Here is a 14824-nt window from a genome sequence, read left to right as displayed (position 1 = left end):
CAAGGGGAGGCTCTGGGGGGCTTTGAGCACCTTTACAGGTCTTTATACATGATACTTTTTGCTCTGAAATTGGATCCTTAGCCCTGGTCCTAGGGACACTTTTGAGTTTTGTTCAAATGTTTGAACAAAATAGAAATGGAAAGAAAAGGCAGAGCTGGGAGGTAGGTTGCCCTGGAGGGAGGGCGGGGCCTGGAGCAAGTATGGGAGTCTTAGTCCAAAGCCAATGTCAAGAGCCCTAAGATTCTAAACCACAGTCATAATCACAGTCACCATTTCAAATGCACTTTACAAGTCCCAAACTTTTAGCACACAGACAGAAGCCAAAGACCCACAGGCACACAGAGAGCCTCACACAGCCCTGAGGACATGCACACACATCCTTCCTTTCCTCTGGCTGTTCCCACAGGACTGGCCTGGAGGCTGCAGGCTGGGCATTCTGGAAGAGGAAGTGTCTCGGCCCTTTGAGGCCAATTCAAGGTCGAGAGAGGACATGTGAGGCCGAGGGCCTCTGGCTATGGAGTGGGTTAGCCAGACCTTGGTCTATGAGCCAGCACCAGACATGGGGGATTCCCTCACTCACGACAGCCTGCATCACCAAGCGTCCCCTCTAATATACCACCATCCAGGCCCTTTCCACACCCAGCCCTTGCTAACCTACACTGCACCTGCTCCTGAGAACAGTGCAGGTCTTGGGTCATTGTAAAGAGGGTATGGTGACCTATGCTCTGCACCTGGAGTGGGCCCAGCTTCTGAGGAGTAAATACCCTGCTTCATGGCTGGCTCTGTGTTCAGTTTGTTGAAGAGCTGAACTTCTCCCCACCCACACTGAAGATCAGGGGGCCCTTGTCCAGCAGTGTGTTTGAGAGAACAGGGGAGAGGTTGAAGGAACATCCACACCTGGAGTTCTCAGTCTCTGTTCTTCCCACCCTCAGTCAGGTACCTGGGCCAAGGGAACCCAGGCATGACCCCTCACCCACATCGGAGCCATTCAGGTCCTGTCAGAGCCCTGGGGACATGTGTCAGAAGGTGGGTACACTCCAAAGGCTGGCTAGGTTTTAAGAGAGGAGGCAAATGTAGAGCTGATAAAAGTCAACTTGTTTAATTGTGACATAAGTCTTAAACGATGTTGGAAAAGTGACAGAGCTGATACAGGTAAGGTCTTTTGGAGAAGCAGGGGCTGCGGCCAACATGAAAGGGACCATCTATAACAGGAAAGTGTGTAGGAGCCACATCAGGTCTGGCAGACAGTTCCGCAAGTCACATCAGTACTGCGAGCTCAGGTTCCCATCTGTGCAAAATGCTAGGATAAATATGCCTGTGGATGGGCTGTTGTGGAAATTAAGGGGTACACACACACACACACACACACACGCACCTACACACACAAACACGCACACACAGACACACACACATGTACCTACACACATGAGCACACACACACATTCATATTCTACCTGTGTAAGGCATTTCATCCAACCAGTAATGACCAAACCATTTGCTTCAGTCAGTCTGGGTGACACATCCGCACTTCTCACAGGGTCCTAAGTGATGTTGACACACAGGTCCAGGCATCCCAGTGACAATCGTGTGCTCTTGTAAGCTCTCTGAGGGCAACCAGGGGCTATGTGTGTTATCTTTACCAGCATCTTCCTGGTAGGCCAGAGTGAACATTGGTTCATTTTCATAAAGAAAATGACTGAATGGATTTCAGGTAAAACACCTTAGTTTTCCTTTGGACAACATGGGCAAGTAGGTGGCCTCGTGCGCCTCACAGGATTGGGGCAAGGGAAAGTCATCCTCAGAGCCAGGCTCAGTGTAGATGCTCAGCCATGGAGTTGCAGTGCATTTTGTGGGTTCTGGCCTGGCAGGAGGAGAGTAATATTGACCAGGCCAGGGCTCCCCTGCTCTCCTAAGGTGTCCTTTCACCCCATACAGACCCCTGTGGTCTCCGGGCTCCCTCCTCTCCTCCTCTCAGAAGGCCCCTCCCAGGAGCACTCATTCCTCAGCATGTGTCCCCAAAGTGCCTGCCTCCTCTGGGGGATGTGGGAGGAAGTTATAGCCCTCTTCTGCCCTCCCACCCCGAGCCCCAGCTCCATGCAGCCAGGATCCCCAGTGCCTATGAGACTTGGGAACAACTTAGGAATGTAGACTTGCTATAAAGTAAGAAAAATGAGTGAAAGAAGGGTGTATCCTACAGAGTTTCCAAGAGAGCTCCTACTTCCCTGTGGGCTCCCTTCTCTCCAGTCCTGACTCCACAGAAGTTACAAAGTGCTGGCTTCAGAGTCCTGGACCTGCCCAGACAGACATGAGACCTTTGCTCCTAGATTGAGGATGCTTCATGCCTTTTCAGCAGGGTCCAGGGAGGCTGAGGGATGCCTGCTCTAGCCAAAGGAAAGCTCTGAGCATGAATGCGATAAACCCAGGATGAAAAACATGGCTCAAACAATAAAAGCTCTTCCCAGAGAGTCAAGGAAAAGGAAAAAAAAAAAAAACAGTATTATGTGGGACTCGGCATGATGGTATAATCACCTTTATTATTAAACGCCCTGTGTTGTGGGTGTTGGGGTTCCCCATCAGCACAGATGGTGGCTCCAGCCACCAGCGCACGGACTCTGCGAACAGCTGCCCACCCAGACAGAAGCATACTTTAGGGATGTCCTGACTCCATTCAAATGGGAGTTCACAACCTACTTGGGCAAGCAGGACAGACACACCTGAGTAATGAAACAACTCTAGCAATATTGCAAGGCAATCCCCAGATGGATGGAGTGAATGATGGAGTTCCAAGGGAGAGATCTCAGGGTCACACTTCAGATGCAGGGAGTCACAGAGAAGTGGCCCAGGAAGGAGGGGCCGGGAAGGACAAGCAGAGGCTTGGAGGTAGAGACACCAAGGTATGTTCCAGGGAACACCCAGGATGTGCCCTGGCTGCCAGACTGGTCTGGCTAGAAATGAGCAGGGGAGGAGTCAGGTGTGACTACAAAGGTGTCAGAGACCCAGGTGTGGCTGCTGAGCGGCATGCAAAGGAGTTTGCTTAGGAGCATCACCCCTCTGCAGCAGGGAGCCTCTGACTGTCTTTGGAGACATGCAAACAAGAACAAGTTGAAAATTGCGGTTGCTGAGAAAAGAGGACAGGTCTTTTCCAGGCGAGGGGCAAGGGTGCCTCAGTCATTGCCTTTAAAAATAGGCACCTTTTATACCACCATGGTCCCCAGCTTTGACTCCAGCAGAGCCACCTCCTTGGTCTCCACAGCCACCCAGGCCCCGGGGCTCTGGAAAGACATCACAAGGGCCACAGCTCCCACTCTCTTCCCAGTGGTGGTAACCAGCCGGGCCACAGCTGGGGACCTCAGTGTCCAGGTGGCGTGGACTGGACTCGTGGCAGCCTAAATCTCCTGGGCATTGGATCCGGTTTGGGCTGGAGCAGGGACTGGAGCAGCGTCGAGGTTCCACACAGGGCTCTGGGCTTGAGCAGGGCGCCGGCAGGGGAATTGGCTCTGGAAACGAGTGAGATTCCCGGCGCTCACGGGGGCGTGGCACTGGAGGCTCGCACTGTGCAGGACAAGGCCGCGGGGCCTGGCGCGGGGCCGGGCGTGGGGCCTGACGAGGGGCCGGACGCGGCTCTGGACACAGACTGGGTTCTGAAAGTCGCCGAGGTGGGGGACACGGATAGGGCTCTGGACTCGAGCACGGCTCCGGGCGTGAGTAAGGACGCGGAGCCGGAAGTGGACAGCGCAGCGGTGATGGCTCTGGGTAGCGGTCCAGACGCCGGGACGGGCAGAAGCTCGGAAGTGGACGTGGCTCTACACAAGGCTTCAGGTCCGGGCAAGAGCCGCCCCAGGAGGGTCGTGGGGCACAGCTCTCGGAGCAGCGACCCATGGGAGGAATCTGAGTACGACACTTCAAGGGAGGAACCTGCCTGGGGCAGCATGGGGAGGAAATCTCCACTCTGTACTTGGGTCCACATCTCTGGGAGCTGCCTGAAGTGGGACCCCTAGGACAGCCGCCACCATAGATGGGCTCAGAGCGCCGGGGCGGGGTACAGTAGCTATAGGAACCCGAAGGGCAGCTGTTGTAGTGGGGCTCAAAACGTCGTGGTGGGGAACAGCTGCGGTAAGCAGGCTGCTGCTGGCGGGGAGGGAGGCACCTGCTGGCGCTGCGAGAGCGACGCTGGGTGGTGAAGCCCCCACTCGAGCCTTGGCATTCATACTGGGGGGCATAGGTGCCAAAGGAACCCCCGCACTGACGCTGCGGGGCGCAGCTGCCGTAAGAACCCCGGGACTGGTACTGAGGGGCACAGTTGCTGTAGGAAGGCCTGGACTGGAACTGGGGGCCACAGCTGCTGTAGGGTGCAGCGGGCTGGAACTGGGAGCCACAGCTGCTATAGGGTGCAGCGGGCTGGAAGCGGGGAGCACAACTTCTGTAGGGTGCCGCGGGCTGGCATTGAGGGGCACAGCTGCTGTAGGCAGTCCGGGACTGGAACTGGGAGGCGCAGCTGCCATAGGCGCCCTGATACTGGCCCTGGGTGGGGAATCCTCCCTGAGTCTGGCACACTGGCGGGCATGCTAGGTAAGTCTGGACACACTGGGGAGCTGGTACAAAGGTCTGCACTGGACACTCCACAAAGCAAGTTTCTGTGTAACAAACAGGAGCACCTCCTACGTAGCAGGTCTGAGTAGCACCGGGGGCTTCGTGCTGCAGGTAGGAAACACCAGACTGACCTGGAGCCTGGCTTTGGCCATAGGAAGCTTGCGGCTGGCTGGAAGCCTGGCCCTTCACCAGGATGCCCTTAGCCTGGCCCTTCATCGGGGCTGTTTTAGACTGGCCCTTCACCTGGGTGGTCTCAGAAGAGCACGGAGCCTGGGAAACTTGAACTGGACCGGGTGCAGGGCACTCCACAATTTGCATCTCACAGGGGGCTTGGACCACCACCTGGCTGTTGCCACAGGAGGCCGGCGAGGGGTAATAGTAGGAGCCCTTCACACAGCACATGGGGAGTGGCAGGCAACACGGAATCTGCTGTTGGTCACACATGTTTCTGAAGCAGGCGGGTGACTGGGACCTGAGGTAGAAAGAGCAGGTCAGGACGGTGAGACTTATTGGCAAGGAGAGGTCAGGATCAAGGAGCGACACCCTGCTTCTTCCCGGGCCTTTCCTCCCCTGCGTGATCTTTCCCCAAGAATCTGTCCTGGTAGCCGGCCTCAAGATTAGTCACCACTGCCTACCTTGAATGTGCAAAAGGCCCAACCTGGGTGTTTTTCGGAGGGTGCTCAAAGGCACAGTCAGGGTTGGGGTATCCAGGGTCTCCCCCTAGAGGGAAGGTATACAGTGCCCAGACAAGGAGGCCCTGGTGGCAAGAGGATTCCCATCACTTCTTGGGTCCTAAGTGCGGGAGGAGGGAGCACCCTAATAAACGAAGGTTGGGCCCTCCCTGGTGGTGCAGCAGGTTAAAGCACAGCACTGAGAAGCTAAAGCCACTTCAGCACGAGTTCAATCCCTGACCCAGAGGTGACCACATGGCGCGGCAGACCTCTCCTGACCTGCCCACTGCTCCCCTCAGCAGTGCACTTCATCAGTTGGCCTGTTCTGCTCCCCACTCTGTCTCTGGTGAATCCTCTCACCACCGCTGCACCTCTGGCCGGTACCCCAGTTTTGTATGCATAAATAAATAAATCTTGAAAAAAAAAGAAAGAAAGAAATGGAGGCCACACTGTAGCCCCCAAGGGGAGCTGCACTCCCACAAGAGTGTGGACATCCTCAAACACTAGCAGGACACTCAGGTATGCAAGCATGTCAGAGTGCACACCCGAGAACACACACTCAGGCACCATCTGTGCTCCAAGCTCTACTGGAAAGTAGAGAATCCCCCCGTTACTGGGCAGCTCAAACAGCATAAAATCTTTGTTTCCCTATATTTAATCTTTCTTAGGCGAATTTACTTAGATCAGTTCTTGGAGACATGTGCAAAAAACATGCACATACAAAGCACAGCTCCCCGGAATGCTCAGAAGCAGCATGGCAACTTGCCCAGGCAGGTTGCATTCCTAATCTCGTGAAGTGGGACAGTCTCACTTGGGAAATGTCTTTTCCAGGCCTGTCTGAGAGGTAGGTGGGGGTTACTTAAGATGAGAGTAACCCAGAAAATTCAAAGTTCTCATGGCAAGCCTGGCTGAGCCACACACAAAGCTTTGCCCTGCCGCAGTCTTACAAACATGATGTGGGGTTCCCAGCTTCCTCCCAACAGCACACTCAGCTGAGGGGAGACAGCAGGCAACCCCATCTGCTGCCTTCTGAGAAACTGCTCTTTCATGTAGAAACAGCCCAGCCACGCACACAGCACGGGCTCATTTGACAACTAGTTCACCCAACAAAACACTTTTCAATAAGTTCCTGAAAATGTTTCTAATGAAGAGCAAGGCTTTCCGATGCCTATGTATAGAGAATCTCTAAATACATATGCCCTGGGGGAAGGTAACCCTCCCCACACAGACCAGTTCACAAGGTGTAAATTACAATGCACCCCCTCCACCCCCGACCCCTCACTGGGAGAGATGTGTTGATGACAGAAAACGCTCTTTTTCCAATGTCCCCTAAAGGTCCCCAGACTTTTCTCCTCAGGCTGAGGGACTACTCTTCCTCTACTCCCAGCTTCTCTCCTTGCTATGCCTCATTCTCATGAATTTGAGCACCCCTATGAATATTATCCCCACCCCAATCCCAGGACAAACCCCTAGACTTACCCTCCTCACAGGCAGACAGGCATTCAGGCTGAGGAAACTGGACAGAGGGCTGTCTTTTTATAAAGTGCTATGGGTCTAGCTTAGGCCGTGAGACAGCTGGTTGGCATCTTCTGGTTCATTACCCAGGTTGACATTCCAGGAGCAAGTCTCCTCCCTGTATACCTGTCCTTGTAGTCACCTACAAAGTGTGAGGGTGTCTTGCTTCAATGTCAAAGCTTTTGGAATATGAAGAAATAGATAGAGCTTTGTTTTCTTCCTTCTTTTTAAAATGAATTAATTAATGAATGTATTTTATATCAAGGCTCATTTTTAGTTTTTTAAAGGTTCTATTTAGTTATGCATACAGTAATGGGGAATAAGACAGAGGTGCAGGGGATGTGAGAGAATTCACCAGAGACAGAGTGGGGAGCAGAACAGGCAGATCTACTGAAATACACTGCTGAGGGGACCAGCGGGTAAGACAGGAGAGGTCTGTTCCACCATGTGGATCACCTCCGGGGTGGGGATTGAACTCTCACTGAAGCAGTCACAGCTTGACTTAGCTTTGCAGTGCAGCGCTCCAACCTGCTGTGCCACGAGGGAGGGCCCTCATTGTTCATTTTTAAGCAGTGTTTACGTCCCCCCTGCACCCAGCTGTAGACTCCATAGAATTTCCTCCCCAGATTCACCCATGCATCAACACTAAAATCCCCTGTGCTCCTCCTCCCTCCTTCTAATCCTTCTCCCTCCCACTCCCCTGCAGGATGTCTCTGGTTTATAATTATTTTCTTGTTTTTGTTTTATGTTTTATATTGCTATTATTTTCCCCATGTCTTATTTAGTTACCTTATATTCTTCCTATAAGTGAAACCATCCAATATTTTTCTTTTTCCTTCTGACTTATTTCACTGAACATAATTCTTTCTAGTTCCATCCATGTTGCTGTAAATGACATTAATTTATCTTTTTGATTGCTGAGTAATATCCCATTATGCATATATATTTCCAGGCCTTACCTATTACAAATAGTGCTGCAAAAAAAAAAAAAAAGAGTTAATGTTTTTATGTCTTTTGCATAGATCCTTAGGAGTAGAACTGCTGGATCACATGGTAGCTCTATTTTTTAGTAGTCTGAGAAACCTCCATACAGCTTTCTATAGTGGTTGTACCAGTTTGCACACCCATAAACAATGTAGGAGAGTTCCCTTTTCACATCATCCTCATCAACATTTGTTGCTAGTTTTTTGATATGTGCCATTTTTATTGGTGTAAGTTGGTATCTCATTGTAGTTTTGGTCTGCATTTTCCTGATTATAAGTGATGCTGAACATCTTTTTGTATGCCTGTTGGTCATTTGCATTCCACTTTGGAGAAGTGTCTTTTAAGTTCTCCTGTCTGTTTCTTGATTAGATTGCTTACTTAGTTTTTGTTGAGTCCTGCAAGTTCTTTGTATATCTTTGTGATCATCCCTTGTGATCAGGGCAAAGACTATTTTTTCCCAATTATTAGGGTGTTTCTTTGTTTTGGTTAATGTCTTTTTTGTTGTACAGAATTTTTCAGTTGATGTAGTCCTAGCTGTTTATCTTTTCTTCTCTATTCTTAGAAGAACTGGAGATGAGGATAGTGAAGGGTGACAAAGATATCTTCTCTCCTGAAAGATGATTTCATGTCTTGACTTCCTTTTCTCAAATTCTTACCAGATATGAGATGAAGAGTTCCCTAACTTGGAATAATTAAAATCATTTCAAATATAGAGGTAATTCACACAACGAATAGAATGTTAGGTCAGAAAAGAGCCTGATATCCCAGGCAACCAGACTGAAAGAAGAAGATAAAGAAGAAACACTAGAAAAGGCTTAAGGTTATATTGTGAACTAAGTGATCTAAAGCATTCAGCACTAATTTTCTATCTATATCTCTGGGTTTTACTCTCCTCAAATGAAGGTAAGGATGAATATAGTTACTTCACTAAGTTTTCCTGAAGATAAAAGTCAGATTTCAAATAAAATACTACAGTGCATATGCTATTCAGTTCCACAGCAGCCCCCCTACCCCGCCCCCACTCATCGCCCTCATCCCACCACAGGGTAAATCTCTGCTCAGATCAACCTGACTTCAGAGTCCAAGTTCTGAATCCCGTCACACATCCCATCTCCAAAGAAGTCTCTAAATATCATTCTAAACTTGAGTGATATAAGACTGCCCAAAGGTCAGAGTCATCAGAACCCCAAGGAATTATCTGACCCCAAGCTGTCATTCTACAAATGAGGACTCTTCAGCCCTGATTAATGAATCTGTCTGGAATTTCAAGCTCATAACTTGGGGGGAAGATCCCAGGTGGTTCTAATTCTAGACTAGAAATCTTTCCACTATGACATACAAGTTATTTCTTTGACCACATGATCTTACTTGAATAGCCTTGGGCTTAATATTGACCTAGAATGTAGTCAGGAAAGCCTTGAAGAAAGATAATTGAAAACACAAACTAGGGCCTCCCTGGTGGCCTAGGAGTTATGTCTCAGTGCTATCACTGCTAACACCTGAGTTCTATCTGAGACCAGGGAGCTGACCCATGTGGCCCTGCAGACCTTTCTTGTCTCGCCCCTGCTCCCCTCAGCAGTGTATTAGAGTAGATCTGACTATTCTTCTTCCTGCTCTGTTTTTGGTGAATCCTCTCACCCCCGCACCTCTGGCCTGTACCCCAGTTCTTCAATGCAAAATCTAGTAATAAAAATTAACAACAACAACAACAACAAAAACACAAATTAGTTGACACCACAAGAAGGTGAGTTATTGAAACTCGTGGCTGTGTCTTTTCACTCATCTCTTGATAGAATGTGCGCTTCTTGAAGGAAGATCTCTACCTTATTCACCACTGTGCCTCTAGGATCCTGATTTAATATGAGTTTGTTGATAGGTGGACCGATAGCTAGGTAGGCGAAAGGAAAGGTAGCATAGAATCGGGGTTGGTTCATACATTACAGACTTCTGAAAACAAAATGAGTTAATATTGTCCAATTCAATGACCAAGAGCACTGAAATTCTTTTGACTTTCTGTTTCTTGCTTTTTACAAAGAAAAGTAAGAGACAGGTTGGAAGGTAAGTGTTGCAGATGACATGAGACTAAGTGTTAGAGCATTCAACTTTATCTTTACATGGATATGATTATTTAGAAATAGTCATGTAGGTTGAAATACATGGCTAACAATAAAATGATGAAAATCTGGGAATAAGTGTCAACATTGTAGTGACTTGAAAAAGACTTGAAATTATGCAAGCAAGTATATATTTATAAAAATTATAAAAATACAGATAGTTAAGAAGCAAAATATGAAGTAATGTATTTAGTTATAGTATAGAAGCATAAATTGTAAATAAACTGGGGGTGGAATAATACATTTTGTGAATAAAAGACCTAGAGGCACAGAGACAGAGCATGCATAGATGCATTGATTTAAAAATATGGAGGCGAATTGAACAGCAAACATAATCTAAAGATAACTCATCAAGCACTGGCTATATAACTCTCAATTGTCTAAAAATTTAATTATCTTAATTTTTAAAATAGACCTTTGTGTCTATATTATTATCATAACTTTAGATCTGAGAAATGAAAGTTCAATGAGGTGGTAATCTGTTACTTATCAAGAAACAAGGATCAAGTCATGTTATTCAGAGATAGAGGCCTCTGAGTATGTAATGAGATGAAGATACTCAGAGACTATCTGTTTTACTTTACAACGAAACCCTTTTCAGGATCTTTTGGTGCCTTAGCTTGCTGAACTTTATAACCAGGTGTCTTAGGGGTGCCTTGATCATGATCATTACAACACACTGTTCCTGTGTTTGCCAAGATGTATGCTTTCAACAGAGTCAATAATTTTTCCCTTTGTAGTATTTTGCAATTGTCTTCTTGTTTAGTCCCTCCTCCTCACTATAATAGTCAGAGAAACTAGGTCTCACGCCTGAAATGTCGCTGACACTTGTGATTTGAGCTATCTTCCAGCCTTTCTAAATAAATTCTCAGTGTCTTGTGACCTCTTCTCCCAAGAGTTGAAATAGTCAGGGGTTTTACATTGCTACCAGGACATCAATGAGTTTCAATAGATGAGCTATTCAAACTACATAATACCTATGTGTCAATGAGGATAAAGGTGGAGACAAAAAAATAGTGTCAAAGATTGTTATGAAATGGCTATTTAATAGATAAAGAACAAGGACACTACAGGCTGTGTCAGAGAGAACAAAGAAAAGTTAACAGTATACAGAGCTGAAGAATTTCTCATTTCCCTTTGTAATCTTTACGACCACAAACAACAGAGGCACTCAAAGATAAAAGAGAAAGTGTACACAATAAGGATAGTGATAGAGAAAATCACACAGATAGAGAGAGAGAAGTTGCAGGTGGAATGCATTAACAAAGAATGTATACAAATAAGGAAGTAGAAGGAATGACACAAAATAGAGCTATGTATCTACATTCACTCTTTCACATGTTAAAAATTTGATGTTTTCAGTTGAATATTGATATTGGTGTATTTCACTGACAGGGTCAAATGTAATCTAGTTAAGTTGTGCCTATACGTAGATTTAGGGGCTTCTAAAAAGCTTACAGACTATCTTGCAGTGCCCATATCACCAAATAATAGTATTCTGAGTCTAGTGAAGAACTAAGTCAACTATTTTTTAAAAGATTTATTTATTTATGCATACAAAAACTGGGGTACAGGCCAGAGGTGCAGGAGTGGTGAGAGGATTCACCAGAGGCAAAGCAGGGAGCAGAACAGGCAGATCAATGAAGTACACTGCTGAGGGGAGCAGCGGGGGCATCAGGAGAGGTCTGCGCGCCCTGTGGGTCACCTCTCTAGCCAGGGATGGAACTTATGCTGAAGCCCCTGTAGCAAGCTTCACAGTGCTGCGCTTTAACCCCTTGCGCCACCAAGGCAGTCCCTCAACTTTTTTTTTTTAAGATTTATTTATTTATGCATACAGAACTAGAGTACAGGCCAGAGGTGCAGGGGCTGTGAGAGGATTCACTAGAGACAGAGTGAGGAGTTGCACAGGCAGATCAACGAAGCACACTGCTGAGGGGAGCAGCGGGCAGGTCAGGAGAGGTCTGCTGCCCCATGTGGTCACCTCCGGGGCAGGGATCGAACTCATGCTGAAGTGGCTTTAGCTTCTTAGTGCTGTGCTTTAACCCGCTGCACCACCAGGGAGGACATCAACTATTTTTTTTTAGGCATAGTAGAACTCTCAGACAGTTGTCACAACAGTAAATGGAGAGTCCTGCTTAATCAGATGCTCAGGCTATAGAGATAAGCTCTTTGGATGAAACCAATGCAGCATCACTGGGTTGTCAAGGATTCTAGTAAGAGTGAAGGGGATCACTGGCAAAGATACATCAAAAGCCAATCTGTTTTTGATTAATGAAAAGTCTTTCATAATGGCCACTCTTACAATTACTCTAAATGTGCACTAGTGCTTTATTGCAAATGCCTTTTCTCAGAGTTCCTTCTTCTGTTCAGAACACTGTCCCCTGGCCTGCTCTGCCCATCCACACTTACGCCACTTGCATGCCAAATATCTACTAATATTTCCACCACATTTAGCTAAAACAGTGTCTCCATTAGCCTTAACTTTGTTTACATTTACCACTACTGCATGTAAGATGGGACGCTTTGGGAACCCTGCTGATGCATCTGCTTTCTTCATTTGATGGTGACGAACACACGGGTGGCAGAAGACTGTAACTAGCCAAAAGTTAGACTTCTAGAAAGTTCCTATTACATGTTTATAGAATGACATTATGGAAGTCAGTCTTCTAATAAGTTTCAAAGGCCAATGAAAAGAATTGGTAAAATAATTGGTCTGATAACATGCCAGGAATAGCTTCAGTAGATAGAAGTCGGCTAGAAAGATGAGATTTCACTTATTATATGTTGAATATGATGGTATCGGTTGAATTTCTATGTTGGAATTTTGTGTTTGCTCTGAGTTTCAAAGACAAACTAACTTCTACCTTACAGTCTTAGTACCCACATATATTTTACCTAATTTTCATTTGAAGCTAAGCTAGTACTGTAAATTCCTTTTATTCATTATGACTCTCTCATTATCACAAATAAGACATTGAAAATTGTATGACTTACAGGAAAAAAACATCATTAACATTTCAATTCTCTGGGTCTTGGTTGAACTAGATAAATTCTGTGACTATTTTTGGTCCTAAAATGAGACCCAAATCATAGAGGTAGAGATGGAAATGGAGACACAGTTGGGGGAGAGAGAAAGAAAGAACTTGAGATTGAGGTAGAACAATGAAATAAATAAATATACAGCTGTGACAATAATATCAGCATTAGATCTTTATATAGAAAGATGACAAGGGATATTTGTTCAGTGAGATTAAATAAACTGTTCATAAGAATATAAAGGTGAAATTAAGATTAAATATATGATTCTTCATACCATACACAAAAATCAATTCAAAATAGGTGAAGACCTAAATATACGAGTTAAAGCTATATAACTTTTAGAAGAAAATACAGGTGTAAACCTTCATGGTGTTAAAGTAGGCAGTGATTGTTCAGACACAACACCAAAAACATGTGACAGAAGAAAAAAAGTAGGTAAATTGAGATCCATAAAATCTAAAAATTTTTGTGCAGCAAATGAAAGTGAATTTTTGTGCAGTTAAGAAAGTGAAAAAATGACCCACAGAATGTATTTTCAAATCATAAATCTGAAAGGATACTTGTTTCTAGAATGTGTAGAGAACAGTTAACAAAATAATAAGAAACTACCACAATTTAAAAATGGACAATGAATCTAAATAGACATTTCTCAAAAAAAAAAATACAAATGGACAATAATAGAGTTGTGATAATAATAAAAAAAAGATAGGTAATTACAGGTGTTGGGAAAGATATGGGGAAACTGAGTATCAGTATGGGAATGACTATAAAACAGCCATGTGGGAAAGACTTTGGAAGTTCCTTAAAACTTAAACATACAGTTTCCAAGCGGCCCACCAGTCCCACTCTAGCAAAGTGAAAATACCATCGAACAAAATCAAAACAGACATATGCGCCACAATTTGCACATGAATGAGTCACAGCAGCACTATTCACAACACCCACGATGTGGCAACAACACAAGCATCCGTCCACTCTTACACATCAACGCGACATGGTTTTCCAACACAATGGAATATTAACTTGCCAAAAAAAAAAAGAAGCTCTAACATATGCCACAACATAAACAAACCTTGTAAACATGCTAAGCAAAAGAAAACAGGCACAAAAGACCACATACTGTATGATTCCACATGTGTGAAATGTCCAAAATAGAGACTCCATGTAGAGAAACTGTAGTTTTGGTTTTAGTTTATAATTAGACAGTTTTGTGAACATACTAGAACATTGAATTATATACTTTGAATGGATGAACTGTACACAATGTGAATCACATATCGAAGATTACATATGTATTTGCATCTACATATGTGTGCATGCATATATTTATGCACAGAGTATACACACATACAGATATATTCCTAATAGTGGTGAGAACTAATCACATTCAAGCAAATCTGAAAGCAGAGAATCACTCACTCCTTGACTGCAACCTGCCTCTATTCATCATACCTTCTACTGCATTCTAGGGTGAAATTCAGTCAGGCATTTCCCCAATCACCAGGGAATATCAAGCACTCAGCTTGACATATTCACTTGAAAACCAACCTGCAAATCCAAGGAAATAGTATAATCTCTTGGCGATGACTACTTCTTTGTAGCTTCCCTATTGAGTAGTCATTATCTCAGACACTCTATGCTAAATGAATGAGATCGTAGATCATGAATGGAGCTTAGTAAATGCAGTTCATTCAACAAATATTTTTAGATCACCAATCAAATTCCAAGAGTTGGATTAAGAATAGTCATCATCCATTGAACAAACACTCTCTGAGCAATTACTCACAGCCTCTACCTTTCAAGAGTTTACGGTCTAATTAAGAAAATTAAAATGTAAACAAGTGTAACTCAGTGTGAGAAGACTTTGATTGACATAAGCAGAGTAGGAGCATAGAAAGCAGGCACTTCCTA

General features: G+C 45.4%; 1 protein-coding gene across 1 annotated transcript; it reads right to left on the bottom strand.

Annotated features, from left to right (window-relative positions):
- Positions 1-3177: 3177 nt before the first annotated feature.
- Positions 3178-5034, bottom strand: KPRP (keratinocyte proline-rich protein). Its single transcript, XM_012733251.1, has 2 exons — positions 4236-5034; positions 3178-4196 (listed from the first exon to the last, which is right to left on the bottom strand). Exons 1-2 carry the CDS (start codon positions 5032-5034, stop codon positions 3178-3180), a joined length of 1818 nt encoding a protein of 605 aa, XP_012588705.1.
- Between the last annotated feature and the right edge of the window lie 9790 nt (positions 5035-14824).

Source organism: Condylura cristata, unplaced genomic scaffold (genome assembly GCF_000260355.1).
Source record: "Condylura cristata isolate star-nosed mole 26May11 unplaced genomic scaffold, ConCri1.0 scaffold00040, whole genome shotgun sequence".
In the NCBI taxonomy this organism is placed as follows: domain Eukaryota; kingdom Metazoa; phylum Chordata; class Mammalia; order Eulipotyphla; family Talpidae; genus Condylura; species Condylura cristata.
The sequence above is the reverse complement of the archived record's forward strand: the minus strand, read 5'-3'. Positions and strand labels throughout refer to the sequence as shown.